The sequence below is a fragment of the Carettochelys insculpta genome, chromosome 13 (assembly GCF_033958435.1).
Source record: "Carettochelys insculpta isolate YL-2023 chromosome 13, ASM3395843v1, whole genome shotgun sequence".
Classification (NCBI taxonomy): Eukaryota; Metazoa; Chordata; order Testudines; family Carettochelyidae; genus Carettochelys; species Carettochelys insculpta.
The window spans coordinates 10,325,133-10,351,845 of NC_134149.1; the positions used below are offsets into that span (position 1 = coordinate 10,325,133).

At 38.8% G+C, this 26,713-nt stretch overlaps 1 protein-coding gene across 4 annotated transcripts in view; it reads left to right on the forward strand.

Moving 5' to 3' along the window:
- The window catches only part of AFF2 (ALF transcription elongation factor 2), a 474,637-nt gene that overhangs the window by 115,278 nt on the left and 332,646 nt on the right, over positions 1–26,713 (forward strand). For all 4 annotated transcript variants that reach the window (XR_012647252.1, XR_012647253.1, XM_075007493.1 and 1 more), the window contains exons 2-3: positions 14,676–14,796; positions 24,667–25,557. Coding sequence is in view for 2 of the 4 variants with exons in the window: in XM_075007493.1 (XP_074863594.1) it covers positions 14,676–14,796; positions 24,667–25,557 (1,012 nt within the window). In the remaining 2 variants the exon portion in view is untranslated. The remainder of the gene's footprint in view (positions 1–14,675; positions 14,797–24,666; positions 25,558–26,713) is intronic.

Sequence of the window (26,713 nt, forward strand, 5' to 3'; positions counted from 1 at the left end):
AGTCAGTGTTGTGTACAATCATCGTACACCTTCACTTCACGTGCCCTTACTTTACACATGTGCCATTTTAGTACTATTGTTAGGAAAAAACAATGCTTACGGAAATCTGGCAGCCTGGCGTGTGATCAGCGGTAAGCAAAATATCTTCCCACCACACAATGAACCTCAGTGTCCTGCATGTAACCCTCAGGCCACAGGTTGCCCCCGCTGATCTAGACCCAGGTCTCTGTTGAGGCTTATAAACCCATACAATCCTGGAGAGGAGTTCATCTAATCTGTTTTTATAAACCTTACTTGATGGGGATTCTGCAACAAGCCTTGCAAGCCTGCCCCTGTGGTGAACTATCCTCATAGTTGGAAAGTTGTTCCTAATAGCAACCTAAATCTCTCTTTCTCCCTTTAAGCCCATTCATGCTCTACCTTCGGGCAACATGGAGAACAGTTGTCCTCTTTATAACAGCTGTTAACATATGCGAAGATCCTTCTCAATACTAATTAGGTTAAGCTTCTGGTCACAGCTAACATTTTTATTAAAGAAAATAGGCATTGAACACCTCAAGTTCTTGATTCATTATTAGCTCTTCTTCCCAATTACATGGTGGGATTCTGCTATTTTTTGCCTTTCTCTTGCTCTTAATGTATTTAAAGAATATCTTTTTATTGTCTTTTATGTCACTGACTTGGTGTAACTCATTTTGGCTTTAGCCTTTCTGATTTTCTCCCTATAGTCTGGTAGCCTTTCTGATTTTCTCCCTGCATGCTTGTGCTGTTCTTTTGTATTCATTCATAGCAGTTTGTCCATGTTTCCACTTTTCATAGGATTCTTTTTTTTTATTTTATTTTCATTTTCAGATCATTAAGTGCTCCTGCTAGAGCCACATTGGCATCTTACTATTGTTCCAATCTTTTCTTCACATTGGGATAGTTTGCTGTTTTTCCTTTGATATTGTCTCCTTGAGAAACTGCCAGCTCTCTGAACGTCTTTCCTGCTTAGATTTTCTTCCCATGACCTAGTTAGTTCTGTGAGTTTATTAAAGTCTCCCTTTTAAAGTCTCTTTGTCCTTATTCTTCTACTGTCACTCCTTCCTTTCCTTGTATCCCGAAATCTATCATTTTGTGATTCCTTTCACCCAAATTTCCTCTTACTGTCAGATTCACAGCCAGTTCTTCCCTGAATCAAATCTAAAATGACTGCCCTGCTGATTACTGCCCACACGTTCTGTAACAGGAATTTGTCCTGAGCACTTTCCAGGAACTTACTGCACACTTCGTGGTTTGCCGCGTTACTTTTCTAATAGATGTTTGGGTAGTTAAAGTCCCTGTTACTACCTGGTCTTGTGTTCTGGATATATTGTTATTAGTTCTAGGAAGGCCTCATCTTCTACTACTTCTAGTTTGGTGGTCTATAGTAGACCCCTTCTGTGACAGCATCCTGGCTTCCCCTCCCCACCTTTTGTCTTTACCAAGAGGCTTTCAAGTTGTCTGCCTTTCACTTTCACTTTCTTTTGGACCTCAGAACAAGTGAACTTATTTTGTGGTGCAGGTTGGAACACCTGTATCAGGCATTCTCTGGTCCTGATGGACAACGAATGTCATGAGAATAGCCTTCAGCCTGGCAGGAGGGTGCAGCCAGCATCCTCTGACAGCCCTGAAGGGGGTGCAGTGGAGCCTGCATTCCCCAGCAAACCCCATTAAGGGGCAGGCATGCAGGGTTGGCGGCAGCCCCCCACGTGGCCAGAGCTAGCTTCCCCCTACAGCCCCAGAGCTGGCTTCCCCCCAGCAACCCTGTGGGGACAGGGCCAGAGCTGGCATTCCTCCGCCAGCCCTGCAGGGTTGGAGGCAGCTGCTCAGAGCTAGAGATGTGTCACCAGCGTGGGCCAGAGTCAGCTTTCCCTGGCAGCCCCAGGGCAGAAGGTAGGAGAGCAACCCAGTGGTAGTGGGGAGTGGTGGCTTGCGGGCCCTGGCAGGGAACTAAGTTCTCTTGTCCAGGACCAGTCAGGTCCCAACCATGCCGGACCAGAGAGGTTGGAACCGGTAGAATGAAAGACCTCTTCTCTTTTCCCTAAGCCTGTCTTCCTGAATAAGTTTTACCCTTCTATACTAATATTCCCATCATGAGATTGATTTTGTCAAGTCTTTGTAATGCTAGTTATCATGTCAGCTTATGTTCTACTACATCCATTTATTTCCCATGCTCCTTACATTTATGTATAGACATCTAAGTTGTTGAGCAGATTCCCCTACTGTTTTCCCCTTGTTGCTCTCATGGTGAGTGTTCCCTCTGGGCTGCCCAGGAGAGATTCAGGTACTGTCCAGCAAGTTAGCAGAGTGCCCACAGCCTTCTACAGCTGGCACTGTGTGGTTTTTAGGTGGTGCACATCCACACATGCCTTGGTGCACATAATAATATTTATTCTGGCCATACATGGAAAAAAAATTAGAGGGGACACTGGCCCTGAATCCAAAGTAGGTTTTCCGTGGGGTAGAATGGTTTTCCTTTCTCATGCTCTGTTCTCGTGAGACTTTAACCCCAAATGATTGACGTCGACTCATCCCAAAATATTTTCTTCATCATGAATGATGAGAATATCATGAGATCAGATGTTCTTGTGAGATTTCAGATTTGGGTCCATAACTGGATAAAAAATAGTTACCTGCTCTGGTTGGATCTCACCTGAAATGTAAACAAGCTAAGTCTTGGACCCTGGGATTTGAATCAGACCCAGCCTGAAAATTCAAACCAGATAGGAGATTGTGGTTTTGGTTCATCTCAGAAAGAGAGATAATGCTATGACTTGTGAGTGACCTTTACTGGCTTTCAAATCCCGGTCACTGCTACACCTGTCTTAACTTTCTTGTTAATAATACATCAAACACAACATAATTCCTGCATGAAATATGTTTTTCTTAAAAGCTGGTATGTTTGCTTTAATCTTTCTGAGTGCAGCAGGCTCTGTGATTTGCTGTCTACTGTGGCTGTGTATCACTACGTTCTGCTGGATGGAAGGTGGGGCCACACTAAGTGAATCTGGTTATTTCATGCTTAGTGGCTGACCTGCAGCAGATATAAGCCACATGACTGTAAGAACTAATGGAGACTTTCTTTTTGCTCAAGTGATGATGGGCTAAGGGGCTGTTTTACTTGAGGTTATTTTTAGCAAAGGTTCTTACACTGTGTCATCTGTTGACAAACAGAAAATCTGGCAACCATTGTGTGGGGTGTAAACAATGGCAATGCAACCTAGGAGGACATGTAACCATTAGAAATAACACACAGTTGTTTGCTGTCAAAACCTTTGAAGCACAGCACATGGATGATGAGTTTTGCCTGACTGGTGAGGAGTATATAACATACTTGAGATTTGGTACTGGTTGAACGTCTGTAATCTGGACTTCCCCAATCTGGCAACTCCCCTGATCTGGTACTGTGGGTATCACTGGGAGCGGTCCAGGGCTGGAGCACTCCTGAGAAGGAAACCAGCAGGCTGTGGCCAGGAGTGCTGCCTGACCAGGGAAGAGCAGAGTCTTGGTGCCCTGGGGGCTGGCAGACTGGCTGCCATCAGCAGAGCCCTGGTGGGCCAGAGGAGCAGAACTGCAGGGGCCCAACAAGCTGTGTGCTTGCAGCCCCAGTAGGCTGGGTCAGTGAAATCTAGTGGGCCAGGGGAGCAGAGTCCTTGTGCCTCAGGAGCTGGCAAGTCCTGGCAGCCAGGGAGAGTGCTGGGGGCGGGGGGTTGCAGTGGGCTAGGAGAGCAGTGAAGCAGTGGGCTAGGAGCAGAGGAGCGAGCACTGACCTCCCCTGGTCTGGCAAATTCCCTGGTTCAGGACCAGTCAGGCCCCAAGGATGCCAGGCCAGAAATGTTCAACCTGTATCAACATGTCATCATTGCCCTCCTCTGGGCTCAGTGTCAGATCTGCTCATGTGCTTGTGACCAATAAGTGACCAGGTCCATTCCAACACTGACTGAATTTCAGGGGAAAACTGCCATCAATGGCAATGGAAGTTGGATTGAGCCTCTAGAGAGGATATAAACCCTAATATTCCTAATAGCCTATAATACTTCTGCAGTTAAAGATTCTTTTGTTATGCTCTATATTAGCGTTCTGCTTATAAGTATTATATAAAGGCTCAATAAATAATGAAAGCTGTTCTAAGCATAAATAATATGGGTTACATGCGTAAGTAATGTGTTATAAATTGTTATAAGTTCATCAGTAGAAAAGTATTAAAGAAGCATTAATGATTATAAGGAATCTGCTGACCTGCTGGACTCTGCAGCAAGTGGGTAACTGTTTATTAAAATATCTATGAATCATTTATAAAAATGTACACAGTGTACTTTAATATAAAGTGTGACTGATTTTCCTTCATGTCAAGTGATTGGGAGGGTTAAAATTTCGGAGCAGAAGGATCTAGGTTCTTTCCCACTTGATAACTGTGAAGTCTTGTGTGGTCACAAAATCATTTCAACTCTTGTAAATTGCTATTCTCTATGAGAGACGGACGATATATTTTATAGCAGTGCTGAAAAAAGGATGCACATTTGCTTGAATCTGAAATGAGGGAGCCTGGCATTTGACCATCTCTTTCTTTTTTAGTAGACATGACTACAATAAATGAAAGCAATTATGGAGCGAGAATTGGGGTTCCTATGACTAGCATAGCAGGAAGCCAATCCCCTTACAGCCCACGCTAACCCTAGTTCAAGGGGTATATGCTAAGGTCTCAGCAATAACTTGGCTGGAGGACCTGGATGGAAAAAGAGAGGGGCTGACAGAAGCCCCTTGGTAAATATTGAATGATCATGGAGTTACCTGCACTGTAATAGGACAGATTAATAAAGTTGTAACCTGATTAAAGCCATATCAGGCACCTCCTACTCTTCTGTCAGTATCACCAAAAATGTGCATCCATCTACTATTTACAAAAACCCACGTACATTTCTTCTTCAATTTAAAATTGGCAAATGATAAGAAGAGTGATCCTATTACACTCTAAATCTACCTGTGTTATTGTTCTGGAACACATTGCAAGATAAAGAACATGCGGCTAAAGAACCACCCAGTATGTGAATGTGCTCAGCTGTGTGGAGGCACCTGTCAGTAAATCAGGATATTTATTAGATGACTAGAAGGGTGTGCTTCTGTGGTAAAATACTTCATCGTTTGAGTCTGCTGATTCATCTGGCTCCAAGAATACTAATCAATTATTGTTTTATATTAGAAAGCTCACTTTAATTCCTGCTAGCTACAGATTGTCTGGCATTGTTTCAATGAAATGCCAGGAAAATGAGGAGGAGTTCTGTTTTTTTTTTTATAAATGATGTACCAAACACTTTAAGCATTAATTAGTATGTCTTATGATAATTATGAAAAAATATTGGTAAGAATCGTGTGAAGATTTCTGAAAACATTCAGCTCTGACTTAGCAACATAGCCCTTGTATGTTAAACATCATTTGATTCGTGAGATTTTTGTGTGTGTTCATATATTATTAGAGCATCTTTCATCTTTTTAAAATGCCATTAATGTATAAAATGTAGTAACCTTTGGGGGAGGTATTTAAAATGTTGTAATAATACAGTGGAGATATTCAAATTTTGAAATCAATTGCATCTATTTTTTCAGATCTTTTACCACATCAAATGATCATTATGCCTCAGGAATACGCAGATACATGTTATTTCCTGATACATTCACAAGTAGATGCCGTCATGGCACCATACGGTGTTTGCTGTAAATGTAAATTAGGGATGATACACAAAATACAGCTAAATACATTCCATATTATGCTTCCATAATAGAAGAAAGCATAGACTGCTGCTGTTAATACACATCTGAAGTATAATAAGAAGCTGTTAGGTTGTACACTGTGAATGCGTATGAATTATAATGTAGATCTTGGCTAAGCCTTAATGGGCTTATTGTCATAATGTCGGTTCTGAAGCAACTTGACATCCCAAAAAACAATAAGTGGAACTTTCAGGGGGCGGGGGAGACTGTAGAAATAGTTAATCTCACAGAGCAAGGAAATTCAGAATTTCCGCTGAAACGCCATCCTGAGTCTGCCCCCTCACTGTGACAGAGCCCTCCCCTTTCAGTCACAGCAGGTTACCCATCTAACACAGTCTCCTAATCCAACTCCTTTATCCTGCATGTAATTTATCTAGTGCCAAGAGTCACTGATGAATTTCACACATGTGTATATAAATTTGTTACAGTTTACCAGTGTGATATGATAAGCAGTAACTTAAATGCTAGGATGTGGAGCCTTTCTGGAAGGTCTATATTGGTGCTTTAACACATTTTAATTTACAAAATATAATACTGACTTAAAGCTATTTACTAGATGTATTAAATGCAAAAGACAGCCTGCAATAAATAAAGCATTTTGGAAGTGTCATATTTAGCAAATATTTTAGTGGATACTTATCATTTAATGAATTTTGCAGTAGCAGCTGTATTGTACCCATTTTTGTTTCTTCTCAGGTTTTCTTTTTTGTTAGCATGAAGTATTTTTCTGATTTTTTTACCCTGCTGCTTCCCAGATAGTAAATGTGAAATGACAGAAGGATTATAATAGCAATTCAAAATGTACCTTGAACACACATTGTTAACCAAATTACAATCACTACTTTGGTTTACATGTGTCGCCTTTCAAAGGATTAATGTGCTCTTTTAATTTGCTTTTTAAATATCCATAACCATGTCCCCGAGCATTTTAATAAAACGGAAAGAGTTAATTATTGCCAAATAAGGATATCTGAATATAGTGGTCTGTAGCTTGCATATAAATGTTTCTGACAGCACTTCTCTCTTGAAGAGAAAATTGTGCAAATTGCCAGTTATTATCATTTTTAATAAATAAGTCTTATCTTGACTCCATTCATTTTTTCACCCTGGTGCAATAGTGTTCAACAACCATATTTTCAGTGGGACCATTTCTATTACAGAGTGATTGAGCTCTGATTTACACATCAATTACCCAACTTCATGGAGATTTTCATGCTCCCCTAGCTGACATCAATGGAGCATAACTGCATAAATGCTTTATTTCATACTAGTTTTTGATAACTCAGACTGATAACTAATCATGTCGAGAGACAATATGCTATGATACAGGAGACAATAAATGCTCCCCTTTGAAACATCATCTCTTCTTTATACTCTTCACCATTCATGAGCTTATCTGTGCTATTTGTTCCTTTTTATAAAGGTACCCGAACTTTTTTCTTCCAAATTCATGTGAAGGACAGATCTGAGGCTACATAATACTGAAGTAAGAATAAACTGAACTAAAATAAAATTTTCCCCATGCTTAAGAAAACAAACCAAGAACAAATTGATGAATACAAGTTATGCCTTCACCCTCATGGTTTTAATTGTCACAAGTTGTCTGTGAGTCTCTTGGGAGTTATTTTGTATAGAAATTTTAATCTGCAGTATTTTTTATCAAACATGCTACAGTGAGTAACATTGCTTTTTAATACAAATTATTAAGAGATAACCAATGATCATCTTGAGGATTTCTTTGTGTAACTGTTGAATATCCAAGATGGAATATTCTAACTTTTTATAAATAAAAACTGCATTGATCTTGAAATTTACTAGTTAAATGGTGATTTTTTTTATTAAAGGTTTTTCATTCTTTAAAAAATGCAGCATTAAAGTTAAAGTTGAATGTGATTTGCAATATATTGTTGTAGGATATTCTAGCATGGCCTGTTTGATCAGTGCTAAGTAGTAAGATTATCAAAACAGTATAATTTAATGTCACAAGAACAGTTGTCAGAGGCGGTAGTGCATTGCTACTTTAAATGTAATATGGCTTGTGAAATGTATCATTTTACAGCATAGTAAAGCCTTTCATGTGTAAGAAAGGAGTGGTTAGCGAAACATTTTGTTTAAAGTCTGGCTTTTGTTGTCTCCTTATCTACTGAATCCATTTCTCTAGTCAGGTGTTCTTCTCAAAATTTTTGCAATAAAAATGAAAATCCTAGGGGTGATTTTCATTTACTCTGGTGTAAATCAGGATAAGTCACGGTCAACAGATGGGGTGAGGAAGAACTGTTCTCCGTGCCTCTGGAGTTGTTTGTTTTGCCTTTTTTTTTATATATATACTTACCCTGAATACAGGCTATCAGCTCTGTAGCTCCGACATAGTTTTGTTGATTTAAGATAGGCTGTTCATGTGAATAAAATTAAGCACATACGTAAGTGCCGTGGTGGCTTGGGTCCAAAGAGCTGAGCACCTTCTCAGGTCAACCTGAAACTGACGTATAGGTCAGTTTTCAAGGCAGATCATCAACAACCTCCATAATGCCCAATCCAAACTAAACAAGCATAATAGCCTGACTTTCTTAAGATAGAAAGAGGCAGCAGCAACCTTAGACAAGTACTTCCCTTATTTAAATAGCATGGCTGTAAATTCCCTATTCTCAGTGCCTTTTTTGAAATCCCTTTGTTTACTTATGGGCTGTGTCTACACTTGCATTCCTCTTTTGAAAGAGGAATGCAAAGGAGGGAAATTGAAAATGCAAATGAGGCACTGGTTTACATATGTAATGCTTCATTTGCATAATCTCTTTTCAGAAGACATTCTTGAGAAAGAAAAAAAGCAGTGTAGGTGGGGCTCTTTTGAAAATAAACCCCATCTTCGGAAGGGTAGGATATTACAAGTAGTTTTGTTTGACACGTTCACTCAGCAATTGTTTGGAAGTGTTGTGTAGGGCACTATTTTTTTTCAGCCTAAAGGAGAACTATTATAAAAAGAGTTCATTAGGCTGTATTGAGATTCAAAGATAACATTCCACTCAGGTTTGACTGCACCATGACCTTAAGATCCAATCATAGTATCACTCTTTGGATAAGGGGAAGGATGACCTCATTCTTGTTCTAACCTGTGTATATTTGAAAGTTAAATATGTGTCTTTCTGTAGTCAATGTGCAATGCAGGGTTATCTCAGCGCCAAACATTTTATCAACAAAAATAAAATTGCAGAGAAAGAAGTCATTGACCTACATGGATAAGCAACCACTTCCTAGTGTGTAGATGCTTTATACACTGGGAATTACTTGTGGCTTTTATGTCATAGTGTGAGTGGAGAATTCAAAATGAACTTTAATTGGTTTTTTTTTTCCACTAACATAATACTTGGAACTGCAGAACATGTGATAAATGTAGCTATTTGCAAATGGTGTGGAAAGCAGCAAATCACTTGAGATTCTACTAATGTCATAAAATTTACCAGCACAGTGGAATCATTTTTAAATATTATCAGGGCTGCCGGGAGTGAACTTCTACCTCGTGCTTGTCTTTGGGGTGAATTAAATATGTATTTTTCTGGTTTCATGAGGACATATGTTTAAAGAGAAATATTTTAGTATGTTTGGTAGTAAAACACTGAATTACTTACCTTTGTATACGTAGTTAATAAAGTAAATACTAGATTAATCAAATTTAATTAATTTAAAAAATGTGCCGCATAGAATGAACAGTTTCATCATTTTGCCTTAGTAGTTTACAAAAATAACCGCCACCAAGTAGAGTAAACCATTTTATTGAGATTCATAAAATACATGAATTAAAATGCCACTATTACTTTGCTCAGATATAATACAGTATAATGATTCCTTTCAGGGTTCTGAACAGTGTGTGTGCTTGAGGAGAGGCACAGCTTTCAAATATGTGAGTCTAAATTTATAATATATTTTCACATTAAGGGTAAAAACTTGACCCTATTAAACTCCCTTTGACTTCAGTGAGGACAGTACTTTACTCTGAATCTCTAAAACACGCTATGGATGGAGTTGCTGTAAATTATTAGCCTCTAAAATCCTCATAGCGCCACTCAAATAGTCACCCAAATAAATATTTTTTTTACTTTGAATTTGATGGAATTTCTCACAAAAATAAGGCTGACTCTTTGAAGTCTCATCCTCTTTCATTGACTTCAGTGATAAGGCTTCTGGATAGAGGTGATACATGGGAGGATTATGCGAGGTTACATCCCCCTCCCCCAATTTGCTGCTTGGCTTTTACTGATCTTGCTCACAGTGACTGAATTGGCTACACTTGTTACACCCCTTCCCTCACTCCCACTGGCATGTCTGGTCCGTCTCTGTTTGCAGAGGACAGTAATGGACAAACATAGGGCTTTACTGTCATAAAGGCTTGTTAATGGAAATAATACTCAGCAGATAATACTTAATCCTGCTTTGAATGTAGGCGACTGGATTAGAAGAGATCTTGAGATCTCTACCAATGAGATTTTATGACTCAATCTTGCAGATCTTAGACAAAATTTGCTACAGATTGGACCTCCCTGGTGTGACACCCTCCAGACTTAACTGGGAGTTTGCTTGACCAATTCTGTCCCCTCCAACTAACAAACCCAAATGCCAGCCCCTCAGCTGCCAGCCCCCTGGACACGTTCTGCTCACAGTCCCGGTTGAAAGGAGGGACAGCCTGCTGCTACTGGCCTGCTTGGGCTGCCTGCCCCAGCGAGGGTGCTGTCCGCCAGCCCCCTCCAGACTTCTGGCTCCGGTAAGACTCCCACCTGCAGGTCTGCTTGCCACCCGAGTCCTGGATGCCAGGGCTGTATGGTCCAAGAACTGCCATGGTCCTGCTGAACCATGGATGTTGCTGGACCCCTGAGTCCCATTTTTCAGAGATTCAGCCTTTACTGAAGTCAGTGGAAGTGTCTTTGGTCAATAAGGTAAGAAAGCGATAGTTCTAATACTACACTGTGTCTTTAAAAACAGCCCTGAGTGTTAGTTGGTGCGTAAAATACATTACTTCAAGAGGCAATGTGTTTAGAAACACTTTTCTAAGGCACTCTTCCACCCTTGCTTTGTGGGTGTGTCTGGAGTAGAAGTTTCCAACAGTTCTGTACAAGTTAAAAATGACAGTCCTCTCCACCATCACCCACACTGACTCACCTACATTTTTCCAAGGTAATTCCGGACAGTAGAGTCAAGGCCCCACCCTATTTCTACTCACCTCCAGAATGGGCAGCAGCAAGTATATAACATCCGTTTGCCCCATTCCCCAAGGTCCTGATAGACCATGAGGAGGTACAGTCAGGATTCTTTCCTCTTGTTATATCTCTATGAACATATAGTCTACCACAGTCTAGTTTATAGATATAGTTAATACTATGGTAAGTGCCTTTGGTATAGTACAGTAATTTCTTTTATTTTTCCTCAATAAATTAGTAAATAATGCTATAACTTCTACAAGAATTCAATAGCAGCAATGACAATAGTAATGAACTATTGCTTTACACTTGCAAATGATCCCAAGGTAGTGATATCGCTCGGGCAGAATGTGTTGTAAAATTAATTAAATTAATGTTGTTGCTTTTGAGTTTCCAACCTGGAAATGGGAAGCGGAATGAAAACCTAGTTTAAATCAGCCTCACGTACTTAGGTGGCTTTTTCATTCTGTTCCTAAAGTATACTCAACCCTATTCACTCCAAGCATGATGATCTTGAATTGCTCAGACTGATTATTAATTCATAGCTCTGACTATAAGATTTTCTTTGTGGCATTAGTCTGTGTTTATTTTAAATCTCCCCTGTATGAAAACAAGTATGTAAGTCTAAGGATATGTGCAGGGGGCTGGATTAGATGACCTCTTGAGGTCCCTTCCAGTTCTGTGATATTATGGAATCATCAGGAGATAGACATACATTTCCTGTGGTCTCTGTGGGTCTTGCAGGTTCAAACACAACCTGCCTGAATCATAAGCACTTTAATTGAGTAGATAAAGAGGTCCTCATAATTATAAACTGCAGTAGGTATAACAAGAGACTAAATACGTAGCTGTGGTTTTAATTAGCTGGTGCTTCAAATTAGTAATTGTGGTTTCACTCAGAAATCAGTGACTTTATACACTGTCAAAGCCTTATCACTGTGCAGTTCATTCCTCATTATATCTCTCCATGTGAAGCTTCCAATACAACATCATGCTGAGCTAAAAAGGCAAAAGTTGTAGGTATTTGGTTATCTTCCAATTGCAGTAGAGCTCGATGGATATTAAATTCATTTTCATCAGGATATCAGAATTCACTATTCCATTACATAAGGAAGTGTGTGTGGATGAGCATGTATGTATAAATTCTAGCAGGCAAATATTTCTTACAACAGATAACATCAGTGTGCATACTCAATCTGCTCTTCAAATTGTCATCTGGAATTTGTAGCTAATTAACTGACACAAAATGGAGCCAAAAGCCTTATAACAAATCAAATATGAGTTGAAAGTACTGAAGTGTCCCTTAATGCTTGTCACAAGTGGGGTTGTCCATGCAAGTTGAAACATGCCTCTCTTCTCTCCCTTTTATTTTTTTCGCCCTCTTCAGTGTTTTAATTACATCTTTTCCCTCAGAGGATCAGGAAGTAGTTGGCAAAAACAAGAAACCAAAATACTTCAGTCCTGGTCATGAGAGACGTAAACGTGCTCTCACAGCTTGTCACCTAGGTCTCGCAGGTGCACAAAGTGAGCTGACATAAAGATAAGTGACATTCTCCTATCTCTGCTCTAAGGCGACAGACCTTATTTTTTAAAAAAATTGCTTGTGTGGAGAATTATCTGCTACAAAATTTGATTAACGGACGGTCCTTTCCTTCAGCTACAGTACTACATGAATAATGTTTAAAGCACCCCTTAGATGTAAGCAGACGATTCACCTCTTGTAAGCTAGGCAGTCTTCTGTTTTTTTTTTTTGAGGTGGTTTGGCCTTGGTCCAATATTGAGACAGAATTGAACATGGCTTCGTCTGGTATTTTATGCACACACAATTTTGCACAGCAAGTTTCTGTGCCCCAGCAGTGTGATTTTTGCCTGTGCCCTGAGTGTGAGGTGAAGCCGCTCGGAACAGAGCAGTGCGCTTTTCAAAATGGCATCCTCCAGGCTACAGGACCTCGGACACACTATGCATATGAGTTCATATTGGCAGGATCAGATCATTGGGCTGGACCCATACCATTTCAGGAAGTACTGGAATGCATTCTATCTATGCTCGCAATAAACACTACATAAATGTTAACAAGTATGCAAGACTGAAGTACAGGTTGAACCTTTCTAGCCTGGCACTCTCTAATCTGGCAACATCTGTAATCTGGCATGATTTTAGTTAGCCAGATGACCACTTACCATGGGTGTGGCCAAGTTTCCTGTGGTCCCATAAAGTTTGTTTATAGCCATCAGTCCTGGCTCTCAGTGTTCTGTGCTATTATTTAGCTGTAATTTACCCGCAAAATGTCTTCTAAGAGTCCAGCAAGCAGTGGAAGTGTTGGTAATGCTGCTAGACAATATTGACCTCCTGTGGTTTGGCAAATTCTCTCATATGGCACTGGTCAGGCCCCAAGAGAGGTTCCACCTGTTGTTGTGAATCACAGTGGGCTATAGTACAATGCTATGATAGAGGCAAGTGTACATAGTTAAAAAGGGACTGAATATGCCACTGTACCTGGCTGACTACATAGTTGCCTTCTACATCTAGGTATGTTCTGTGTGTGTACCTTTTGTGCGTGTGGGTGTGTGCACATATATGCACAAAGTGTGCTCACATATATATATACATGCACACTTGTAGACAAGTCATACTGAAATTTTTCTGGCAGAAATAACCATCTAGAAATGGCAGATTTTGTGGTTTGATTTTTTTTTTCCATTTTGGAAAGGCTAGCTCTATTTAGAGATATGATGGGTGAGGTAACATTTTATTGGGCCAATTTTTCTTGGTGGAAAAAGATAAGCTTTCCAGCCTTACAGAACCCTTCTTCAGGTCTAGAGAAGGTAACCAGAATGTCTACACTAGAGACAAACGGGAACAAAGTGTTATCATCAGAAGCTCACTGTGCTCTAGGAGACCACTGAAAATGAAGTGGGCAATTAAGGGCTAACAGCCAAGAGGATGTGTTACAAATTGTTGTAATGACCCATATATTTGGTGAGTTCCTTATAAAGTCCATGGTTTTTAAATCCCTCCTGAGTTAGGAATTTGCATTTCTGGGCTCATCTTTCAGAGGAGTTGTGCAGGATTCCTGTGTGGATGAGGACTCAGAGGTCAGATATGGAGTAATTGCTTTGTAAGAAGAGCCCACCCACAGGTGATAAGAGGCTATTATCTTTTATCTGTGGTCTGTGCAAGCTCATTTGAGAGAGAGTCTGTGGAGAGCTTACATCTCATGGTGAGGTTGGTGAAGCTGGATAGGTTGGAGGCAACAAGTGGGTGAATGGGAAATAATTCTTTCAAGATGTGATTCCCCCATCAAGTCTGAACTGTAAATCTAGTTCTCTTATGGGATGATACTGGATCAGGTTCTTCCACGGCAGTTGGATGATCCACTCCACAATGAGATCCACTTTTCTTGTTCCTATCCTAATTTACAGAAGGCAGATTTTAAGTGTGTTTAGGTGTGTATGCTGGACTTTCTCTTTGGAGCAAATTCTGTGATATCTGAGTCCCAAGTTAAACAGCTCTATTTATTTTGACACCATGACCCCAAGTTCACATTTGGGAAAAGTATTGTATGGATTTTACTCTCTTTCAGAGACATCATCTTTAATTACCCTGTTTGTAGTGTTTTTGTTCCTAATATTGGTAACAATGAATGTTTAAACTGATTTATGGAGGATATCATTGTTTTTCTTCTTATCTTTTTTCAGTCACTATGAGCAAGACCGGAGTGCACTTAAAAGAAAAGAATGGGAGCGAAGAAATCAAGAAGTGCAGCAAGATGAAGATCTCTTTGCTTCAGGTTTTAATCTCTTTGGGGAACCCTACAAGGTAAATGGCTACTTGATACTTTCAGAGCGTCTTTCATCTGAGTGCATTTTGGCGCTATTTATTAAGCCTTTCCTCACCTCTGAGAAAGAGAAGTATTATGTTGATCTTGATCATCTGATTCCACTGATTGGCACACCTTTGAAATGAGTAAATTGAAGCACAGTCAGGTTAAGTAATAGGGCCAATGTTATGCAGCATTTTGGTGACAAAACCAGAAACTGAAATGAGTCTGGATGCGTATTCCCTTCTCTGAACACTCTGCAAACTCCCTCAATAGATATAATAACAGGGAGGTGGCTGTGTTAGTCTGTCTTCTCACAAAACAAACAAGAGGTCATGTAGCACCTTAAAGACAAACAAAATTGTTTATTAGGTGATGAGCTTTCATGGGGAAGGCCCACTTCTTCAGATCTGGAGATACACAGTATACTTAAGCTGTGTCTACACTTGCATTTCTCTTTCGTAAGAGGCATGCAAATGAAGGAAATTGAAAATGCAAATGTGGCACAGGTTTACATATCTGGTGCCTCATTTGCATATCATCATTTCAAAAGAGCTTCTTTCAAAAGAAAAAAAAAAGCAGTATAGACAGGGCTCTTTTGAAAATAAACCCCATGTTTGAAAGAACCCTTCTTAAAACAAAATAGGAAGAAGGGTTCTTTCGAAGATGGGGTTTATTTTCAAAAGAGCCCTGTCTACACTGCTTTTTTTCTTTCAAAAGGAGAATATGTAAATGAGGTACCAGATATATAAACCAGTGACTCATTTGCGTTTCTGATTTCCTTTATTTGCATGCCTCTTTTGAAAGAGGAGTGCAAGTACAGACACACCTTTAGCATTTCACTCCCCTCCTCCCTACCTTTCACCTCCCACTCCCACATTTTAAGTCCTTTATATCTCATTTGTCAGTTTTTATTTCAATTTTTTTTGTATCTCTGTGTTATAAAACTGTCAGTGCTGTCCTGCATATCTCCAGAGCTGAAGAACTGAATATGCCCCATGAAAGCTCATCACCTAAGAAACTATTTTATTAGTCTTCTAGGTGCTACCTGACTGCTTGTTTGTTTTGGCTCAATAGGTACGTTGATGTTGATCATCTGATTCCACTGATTGGCACGCCTTTGAAATTAGTGAATTGAAGCACAGTCAAGTTAACTAATGGGGCCAAAGTTACACAGCATTTTGGTGACAAACCCAGGAATTGAAATGAGTCTGGATTCATATTCCCTTCTGTGAACACTCTGCACATTCTCTCAATAGATATATGTTGCTCTCCAAAGGCATCTTTACTAAGACTTGCCTAGCTCCAAAACTGACATTTAATCCCTTTATTTTTAAAGTGCAAAATATACTTGAACTGTTCGGGCCAGAATCCCTTCCATTAATCATGAGTCCATAAGCTCTCCCTTTGCAATTGTAAGTGTCCAAAGAAGTGTTCAGGGAGAATGTCTGTTTGAATTCTTTGGGGAGCATAACAAGGGTATCAAAGAGACTTACGATGAGACTTATTCTCTCTAAGGAGTGTTGCAGCCTGCGAATTTCATCACCAGGGGATGTCCCCCTTGATTATTTCTGCTGCTTTGATTTTCAGCCAGGCGTTCCCTGATGGATTCATCAGAATGTAAATGTACGTGCCACTTTCTCTTCCCAATCACTGACATCCATTGAAAGGCCACCACTTCAGCATTCTATTTTACATTGTTAGCAGCTGTAAGGAAGATGAGTGCTCTTGGCAAATCACCAGGAAGGGGGAAAGACCAGCATCCTTATAAAGTGGAGGTTCTTTATTATAGGTTGGGGACTGTTTCAACCAATTGGGGACAGTACTTCACTGGTTAAAATCTAATCTAGCAAAGTACAATGTGATATTTTATTTTGGGCCACCCCTTTGTCATGTGGAGTCATCATTAACTACACACAGGCTCCCGTTGGTTTCAGCGAGACTGCTTGCAAAGTAAGGCCCCATAACTGTAATCATTAGTGACCATTCTTAATGCTAAGAATGTGAATAGGTCACTTGGTTTCAACAAGCTTACAAGTGGGAGAAGAGGGAAGCTTGTGTGCATGGGTTTGCGAGAGCTGTGGATCTACTTAGTGTCTTTAAGGATAGCAAAACCTAATCCATTGTGGTTGCTTCAAATTCCTAAATTCGGGTGTAACTACTACTGAAATATGAAAACCTAGATACTGAAATAGGAATATAAAGGAGCTGTACCACACAGTGGTTCTACGTGATTTTGATGGGGATGGGCTTACAGCATCTAGTTAATCTTTCCTGTTGTATTTCACAACTTTTGAATTATTGCAGATGAAGTAGATATCTATTAGCTCTTCCAGAAATGGGACACTGATTGCAAAGCTCTGAAATGAATGTCCCAGTATATGTTTTTAATAACAACAAGAGTTCTAAGGTGGGATAAATGTGTGGTGCCTTATTTTAATGGAAGTGCTTAAAATGTTCCAAATTACTGTGGTGGATCATTTCTAACTACTCACAGTTTGTGCAGATTGTGTTCATGAGAGATAATAAATATGGTCTTGATACTGCCAACACTCCACGGGCTTTAAACTAAGCATGGGCATAAAAGTTTGCAGAATCCAGGCCACCATATATAAAATGTTCTGTGCATGAGAGGGAAAGCCAAGTGTTGTGATGTTATTCTGCCAAGAACATTCAAATATCTGTGGAACAATCTTACAAAATATAGCAATCTGATTAAGCATTTTCTCCCCCTCAGTTATTTGTGTGTAATTATGTCTGGTATATTAGATCACTTGATTGAAGAGGAAGCTTAACATAGTCACTGCACTTTTGTGTAATGGAGGAAAACAAAAAGATTTTCAAAGCATCAGAGAGTTTAAAGCCAGAAAGGTCCACCAGATTGTGTAGTCTGACCTTCTGTGTGGCACAGGTCACGAACACCATGCTCAAGTTCATCTGGAGATTCCATGTTATAATTACTCCTCTTGGAAATGTTTTTAGTCTTATCCATGTGCTCCCACCTAGTTAAGCTACCCTTTAATGACTGATAAGACAACACAGTATTGGAGGTTATAGGATGAAATAGAAGCCTAATGAAAAATCAAACAATATATAGATGGATCTTTGAAATAATCTCCAAATTTAGGGGCAGACTCCAGATTTTAAATAAAGTCTTACGGAAATATTCATGTAAGAGATTGCAGATTTATGAAAATGTTTATTGATGCCATAGAATTTGTGGACATTATTTTTCACCGAGGAGATATTGTGCATTTAAGATAAATACCACTTTCTGTCAAAGAGAGAAGTCCTACAAATGCTAATTTCTTTTTCAGCTGTGTGTTTTTGAGTTACTGGTCTGAATATATATTCTCATTATTACTGAGGGATTTTTTTCTTTCCTCCCCCCATTCCAGTTGAAACATTGAATTGGTGGACAATTTACCCCAAATTTTTTTATCATACAAAATAATGCAGACTTTTCTTCCATGAGAATTAAAAATGATATACTTCAAAACCATTCTTAATATTTAGTGTTTTCTCAGAAAGATACGTTTTACATTTCTAAAACGGTCAATACATTTTGAAATTTGTGCCAACTTTCTCAAAATTGGACAAGTGAGTACACATTACCTGCATTTAAATCTATGCATTTCCTATAACCATTCTTAAACAATAAATATACTTCTTCAAAAAAATTATTATCACTCATTTTGCAAGGTGAACTCTTGAATACAACTTCCTTAGACTTGCACTTTCTTAGAACAACATAAACGTTAGTGTAAAAATAAGTGTAAATAAATAAATTGATAGACATACACAATAATAGTTGTAATCAATTTTAAATATACAGAAGCAAAGAAAATGAAGATTATACACTCATTGCATAATATTAATTTTATATATCTAATACACCCCACCCATTTTGCCTTGATTTTAAATTAATTAAGGACAAAGTGGTTGCCTGCCATTTTTTGTAGGATTGTGGTATTAAGTGACCAGTGCAGGTTCCATTAATGTTAACAGAGATTTACCTGATGACAAATCTGGGGTGGTGCATCTGTCCTTTAAAACTGAGTTGTGGTTATGTTACAAACCTAGTGCAGACAGTGAATTCTGGGCTTGATTTATATTTATGACATAGCAGTGTAAACTGGCCTGAAAGTGAGTACGAATATACCTTATGTTCCTTTTAAAGCTGCTTTACACTACGAGGTGCAAATGATCCTTGGTGTGAATGATCATTAAGACTTGTGTATCTAACAAGAATCATGCAAAGTGCACCATTTAGTCTGCTTTGGTTCCTATCAATGGCATTATCTTCAAAAATGAGTATATTTGGATTGTCCAACATCTTGGCATGCTGGAATTGTATTCAGAGATAACCCATGTGTACGTTTATTGTGTTTGTACAGGAAGTAAGGGGGATTTGAGGATGGATTTGTTTCTTTTACTGTCTGACTAAATTCTGATTTTAGTGGCATTGATGCAAATCTGGATTTATCCAATATGGAGTTACTTAAGATTTACTCGGAGGTCACTCAGATTGGAATATGGTCCCTTCTCTGTAACTGTAAGCCAGATTGACAGTGCCACAGGGGCAGCAAGAAGTGAGCAGACCATCTACTAGTTGTGTGGGAAAAAAAGAAAGAGAAGGTGTCTGTCAAGGACAAATGGAGTAACCTTTTACCAAGTCTGGGGTCAGAACCTCAAATGGCAAAGTCAATATAGTCAATGGAGCTCTACTGATATACATCAGCTAAAGATATAAATCATGACTTTCTAAAGGATCCCAGGGGGAAGGGGATGAGGGGAAGTGCAGCTGGGCAGATGGGAAACTAAGAAATAGAAAACGTCTCTCTCCATCTCCTTGGTTCCCTGTTCTAGTATGCACCCTTCCCAGTCTCTGCAGCTTTAAACCCCAAATGTGGAACCGTGGGTGGGGGTGTAACGAGTAGTAGTTTGGATGAAGATGAGAAAACAGGCAAATAGCCAACACCTGAAAGATATTTGCAGCTGATTGACAGTTTGGAATGCTAAAAATAGCCGAGAGAGGCAACGTGGGACAGGTAATACCTTTAATTGGATCAACTTCTGCCAGTGAAGGAGACAAACTAATGAGCTCCATAGAGCTTTCTTTAGGCCCCAATTGAAGTAGCCTGAAAGTGTGTCTTGTGAAGCTCAAAACTTGTCTCCTTCACCAGTAGAAGTTGGTCTACAAAAGAGGTTACTACATCCACCTTGATTCTCCCATGTCCTGAGACGAGTCCGCCTCCAACAATGCAACAAATGCAAATAGTCCAAGGAGATGTAGATTAGGGGGCAGAAGGGTAATATAAATGGAGTTTATCATGGGGTTCTCTGCTATTAATTATATGAATATCACACTCAGTTACATACTTATAGAGTATCTGCCTGATCACCTCTCTCCTTATCATGTCTATCCTATCTACTGTTCATAGATATTTTCATATGTGTGTAGATACAATGTTTAATAAGTGTGTAGAAAGATGTTCTTTTTTTGTTCCTGTCTCACACAGAAAACAGTACTTTCACAAATATTGTGCTGTCTACTGCAGTTTTGGGCTGCATGGACAAAGAGGTAGGAGCACTGCCTATTGCCTCATATGGATCACATGAGCTTTCTAGAGATCTCCCTTTCAAACACTGATACTGTTTAATTTGTCAGAGCTGTGGTCCCATGTCTGCTGATGCTTGAATGAGCAGTGTAAGAATCTTCCTGGGAGAGGCTGCAGTTTTACTAGTGATACCCTTTAATGTTTTGTATCAATAAATAGGTTTGGATTTAATTGGCATTTCATAGATGAGCAGTCTGAACAGTGCTCTATATTTTTTTGAGGATTTGCCTTGAAATTTGCTTTTGCTTGAGTCTTTGGAGAATATTAAATCTTTTTAAGGTATAGCTCCTTCAATATATTCAAGAATAGCATAAAATATCTCACCTTTTTGTCCATAGAGGTTAGTTATGCTGGGAGGTGTGAACAAAATGAATGAATTATAAAGCCTCAAGCTTTCACAGAAATTGTCACAAAACCATGTTAATTGGGCCTATAAGTCTGAAGTGTTCTTTGTAGAACCATAACGCAATAGCTAGTGAGCAAATTAGCCTTTCAATAGGATTCTGTTTCTGATTTTTTAGAGCAATAAAGTCAAACATAGAAATGTGTGCATCTCCTATATTAATAAGAGGCTAGTCTTGAATCACAAACTAGATATATAACAATTTTTCTGATTTGTCAACCCTCATAACAATTTTTGGATCTCTGTGCTTTATATATTGAGTCCGTTCTGGTGTGGCTATGATCTGAAGAAGTGGGTCTGTCCCACGAAAGCTCGTCACCTAATAAATTATTTTGTTAGTCTTTAAAGTGCTCCAGGACTGCTTGTTTGTTTTGATAGATACATAACGTATGACTTGAAATAATCAGAATTTATGTTTCGTTAATAGTGGCAAAACCACAGTTCAATTTGTTGTTCAGCAACTTGAGGGTAAAAGTGTCCTTAAGATGCCAATGAATGACCAAGCACAGGATGTTCAAAACTGTCCCCTCCCCTACCAAAATGGCCAGAAATAGTTAATTTGATTTTTGCAGTGCTTGTAGCATGACTTGCCAGGCACCCCCTGCTTTTCAAGAAGAATATGGAATCTGCTGAGCAAGAAAATAAGAATATTACTAATATCTGTCAAGACTTCATTCTAGATTCTGCCCAGAGTTACATACAGTTCCCCTCCTTGACTTCACTGAGGTCACACAACAAGGAGAATTTGGCCCTAGGTATGCATTTTCTTTTTGTTTTTAACTGTATTTCAAGCTGCAGTGGACCATTTCTTTTTTGACAAAGGTATTTATGTTTCAAGGGCCTGATCCAAATCCCACTGAAGCCATTGATAATCTTTCCACATACTTCAGTAAACATTGGATGAGGGCCTGGGACAGTTTTAAAATAGGTTCAGGGGATTTACTTTAACTATCTTTCTGCTTTCAAAAATTTTTTTCATTAATATTCACAAAAATGACTACAAATAATAGCAACATACATTCATAAAGTGCCTTTCATCCCGAAGGATATGAACATTTTACATAAAACAGATGAGATGTTTAAAAAAAAACAACCCCGAGAATCAGATAACTCTAACAGTAAAAATGATTGAAAATCCGTGCATTAAAATTAAAATATTGAGTCTCTCTGTAAAGGCTTAGAGGAAAAGCTCTTTTATGTGCTGCTGTGATATTAAAATGTTACAGTGCAATAATGTGTTCCTGGTACTCTTTTTATTTTTCTCCTTTACTTTATAGACAGTAAGTTAAGTGTAAATTGGAAATGTAACCAAAGTGTTCATGAGAGCTAGTGGTTCTGAACTATCTCAATACTTAGCCATCACATGGGCTGTGTCTTAAAGAGTTAAAAAGTTCGGGGAGGAAGAAGGAAGCAGAACAAGTATGTAAGTGTTTAAGGCTTGCATCATAATTCCTGCTGTGCCCTCAAGCACAATGGAATCTCCTTGTTTTAATTTTGGGGGTTGAACAGAGAGTCTGGTTTTGGCTGCTGCCCAAATGGCACATTGTGCAACTCATTTGAAGGAAACTGCTCATAGACAAAGAGGTTATTCTTGGCTTAGCTTGAATATAATTTTTGCCACTAAAATGACCAACTTTGGGCCTTTTAGTGAATAAAAGTGATTTCTACTCCTGCACAATTGTGACTATTAACCATCTTGGTTAGAAGCACCTATGCAGATGAGAGCAACACTGAGCAATTAACTTTTAAATCGCTGCCTCAGTGCAGTGGAAATATACACTACAATCCCTGCAAGTCATCTAAAGAAAATCAGTATTTATTATCTTTTTTCCTCAGTATTTTGTGCTGTTTGAGAAGTACCAAGAAAAAAATGTTTTTGCAGTTTCTCTCATCCATAAGCTAGTTGAGCGTTGGGAATCTAATTAGATGTTCCAACAGGAATCCATGCATAAATCTTCTGTCTTCATTCTTTCTTTTGCTCAACATTTGGGAAGAAAGGGGAACTTAACTTGAAGCAGGAACCTGCTTTGAGGGAGATTATATGGAGTATTCAAACCCTACCTCACATACAATGTACCTTCAAACTCTTACTCCCAATTGTAGAAGTTCAGCATATTCATGGACAGGAATTATCAGGCTTGTACACAGGAATTTCTGGGGGCGTGTGCTTTTGTTTTGTAAATTTTGACCATGGTTTTTTATAAATATAAATGAGTTCAAAATAGTCATCCAACAAGTGCAAAAGAGAAAAATGCGAGTGGAAACCGTGACTGGTAAAATGATTTTGTTATACTAAAAATGTATACAGTAATAAAAGTTTTACAAAAATTACCTTCTGGGATCTTGATGTAATATCATCTTGAAGAACAATATTTCCCCTCCTCCCCCTGCCTTTCCTTTGCTAGTGGCCAAGGGCATGCTGGGAAACGTAGTCACTTATTTGCTTCCTAAACAGCTGGCCCAAGAACTACAGCTCCCAGGGTGCATTGGGTTCCCCCATTATGCTCTGCAGCCACAGTGCAGCAGGGAGGGAGAGAAATCTGACATGGGGAGAGAGGTGCGTTTTCACCCTTCACACACACATACATACACACACCCTTAGTGGCCTGACTATGGTTTTGAAAGCTGGGTTTCTTACCTCTTGAGTCTTATAAAGTAACAAGTGCGTAGGAAACAGGCTGTTTTAATGCAGTGCTGGTCATTTCAGTGGAACATGGGCTATGTCTACACTTGAGGAGTAAAGACACTTTGAAGCGCCTGCGGCTATACATGCCAGCACTTCAAAGTTTGACACTTCAAAGTTGCCACGGGGCAGATTTGCCTAATGAAGTGCTGCATATTCATTGCATCACTTCATTTGTAGTCCTCCATCACCCTGATTACCATGCCCCCTTCAAAGAAGGGGGCAAATGTTGACATAGCCATAAAGAATTATAAGAGAACCATGTTGGTTCTATGTTGGATTACTTCTTTTAAAGCAAAAAGCAAAATAAAGTTAGCTGCATATTAATTATAAACTTTGAGCTTGCTTACCCGTCTACTATATATAGCAGAGTAAAAAGAAACACTTCAGAAGAAAAATAGTAGTAGTAGAACATAAAGGAATCAGAAGCACTTACTGAATAATTACAGCAATTTGAAGAAAAGCAGTGTGAGGGACCAATTCCCAAACACACTGCACCCTTAACTAACAGAGGCATTCAGGTGTCTTAGAATATAGGAAACACAGCATCTTTAGAACACTCTTTGAGTAAGCAATTAATTCAGCCATTGCAAACAATATGTTTTCTAGATCTCAATGTTAGGTATGTTAGGCCAAACTGAGCCCTATATAAGGGAATCTTTGAAGTTACATATAAGATGAATGTAGTTCATTATATTTATTGTAGTTTTGTTTGTATTGTAGCCTGGTTTATAGCAATAACATATTTAAATAAAATGCTTGATTTTCATTCAACTTCTTATTAAACCAGCAATTGTACGTACACATCATGTGGAATATAAGATGTACAAGAACAGTTTATCTGACATAAAACCAGACTATTTTGCTTGTAACAGCTGTAACTGATGTAATTTAAATATTTTCTGAGAACATATTTAAGAAAAAAGGAATCAGTATACAAATGTTACTTGTGCAGGCCTGTTCCAAAAGTTTTTTGAACAGTTATTGGTGAGTTTTTCCTTATATAACAAATGCCAAATATAATTGAAATTAAATTAAGTGTCAACATGACACCCTTAAGTAGCTTACATTGGCCAGTGTCTTCTAAGACAATTATTCCAAAGAGTAACTTGCCAACCAGGAATTTACTCACTCTTTCCCCTGTGTCTTTTTGGTATTTTAGACAAATAAAGGTGATGCCCTTGCTAACCGTGTGCAGAACACATTGGGAAACTATGATGAAATGAAGGACTTGTTAACCAACCATTCCAACCAGAGCCACCTTGTAGGAATCCCAAAGAATTCTGTACCACAGACTCCCATTGACAAAAATGAACAGAGCTTTTTTCCAGAACAGAGAAACAGAATGATCCCATCTCACCAGATCAGTGGCCACTCTTCAGCATCAATGCCCCCACCTTCTTCAATGTCATCAAATTCTGCTTTGCTACACAGTCACCAGAGCAACAGGAAATCCAGAACAGAGTGGTCACGTGGCGGTCACAATTCGAACAGTGCACAGTCAAGCCAATCCAGTGGTCAACAGAGTAGGACAAAGCATAGCTCTTCACATGACCAGCCTCAGGGCAGGTATGAAGATATCTATAGCTGTCAGAGTGAGCAACATAAAAATGGAGGTGCTGAGGAAACAAACCCTGCTACATCATCTTCACATTCACGGAGACACAATCATTCCAAATCAACAACTGGAGAACAGTCTTATAAAGAAAACAGTCATTCAAAGTCGCCTGTCGAGCTGGAGTTTGTAGGGCATGGTCCTGGATCTCCACTTCCTTCTACATCTTTGTTATCTGCAAACAATGGTCTTTCGGCCCAGAGTTTCCCACCAGGACTACACTGTAAAACCAGCATGATCCAGCAAAAGCCTACAGCTTATGTAAGGCCTATGGATGGTCAGGACCAAGTACCTAATGACTCACCTGAACTGAAACCTCCAATAGAAATTGAGAGTGGATATGGAAACCAAACATTTGGAACATTGTTGGAAGGAAAAACTAATGCGCCCAGTTCTAAGAATAAACTACCAAAGCTTAATATTCCACAAGCTAGTGAGGTAAGTCATTTTCTTCGTACACATTTTTTTCTTGAAACTTAACTGATCTAATGAGCATTTAACACAGTTCATGGCTATTTCTTTAAATATGAAATGCCAGTTCCTGAAGTCTTAATATGAAAAGACACGCCTCTCCTAGAAAATGCATGGTATCACTTCTTTTGTTAAGGATTGTCGTGACATCCCTAATAAGTAATAATACATTGATTTTTTTAAAAAAACATAGTATGGAATGCTAACTTTGATGGTGGCCCGCTAACAGTAAAGGGGATGCTAACTGTAACTAATAGTAACAGTAACAGAAAAGACCCTTGGTTGACTGCGGAACTCTAGTATAACATTATTGGTCTGCGATGTTCGCAGGTTTGAAGATTTATTTCATAATTAATCTGATTTAAAGGATGTTTTTACGCACTCTGCCAAAGGGCAAAAGAATCTAAAATAAACTTTGTAATGTCTTGACTCTTTTAATACCAGTGGTATGGAACTGTTAGCAATAAGGGGTTCATTTTTGTTGCTCAATTTCCATTGAAGTTAATGGAATTAATGTGGCTTAAATGCTGAGAACACCTTTGAAAATGTACCCTGTTAAGTCTTCATGCATTTTTCAATAGCACTTTGCATTGGGATTCAATGTCAGTTCCTGCCTGCAACAACTTAAAGTTTTGTGTTGTTGGTGTGCTTTAACAATCCTGTGATTAAAGTTATAATTAGCTCTTATTTCTGTCCTGAATGCTTCAAGTACAGCTGTCATGCACTGGTACTAACTGAAGCATTTGCAGATTTATTTCTTATTCTGAGTTGCTCTAAAGCAGTAACCATTCCAAAATTGGTTTGTAATGCATGTATGAACAAAGTGACAACATGGGTTTTTCTTAACTTCCTGTTTTCTCCAAGATTATTTCCGTGCTTGTTTATATTTTATATCAGAAATAAAGAATGATATATTTTTAAGCTACTTTAATGGAAAAGGTCAGCTTCTCCTATTGAAATAATTATTTTGAGCCAATAATTTGTCTGACTATTTAAGAACTTGATGTTATTTATTAACATTCCAAGCAGCTACAAAGACTGGTGTGTTTTGCAGTAAAGTTTGGAATGTTTTTTTTCTGGGAACTGCATCTTAAAGCAGTAAAAAGGCCTATTTATATCAAGT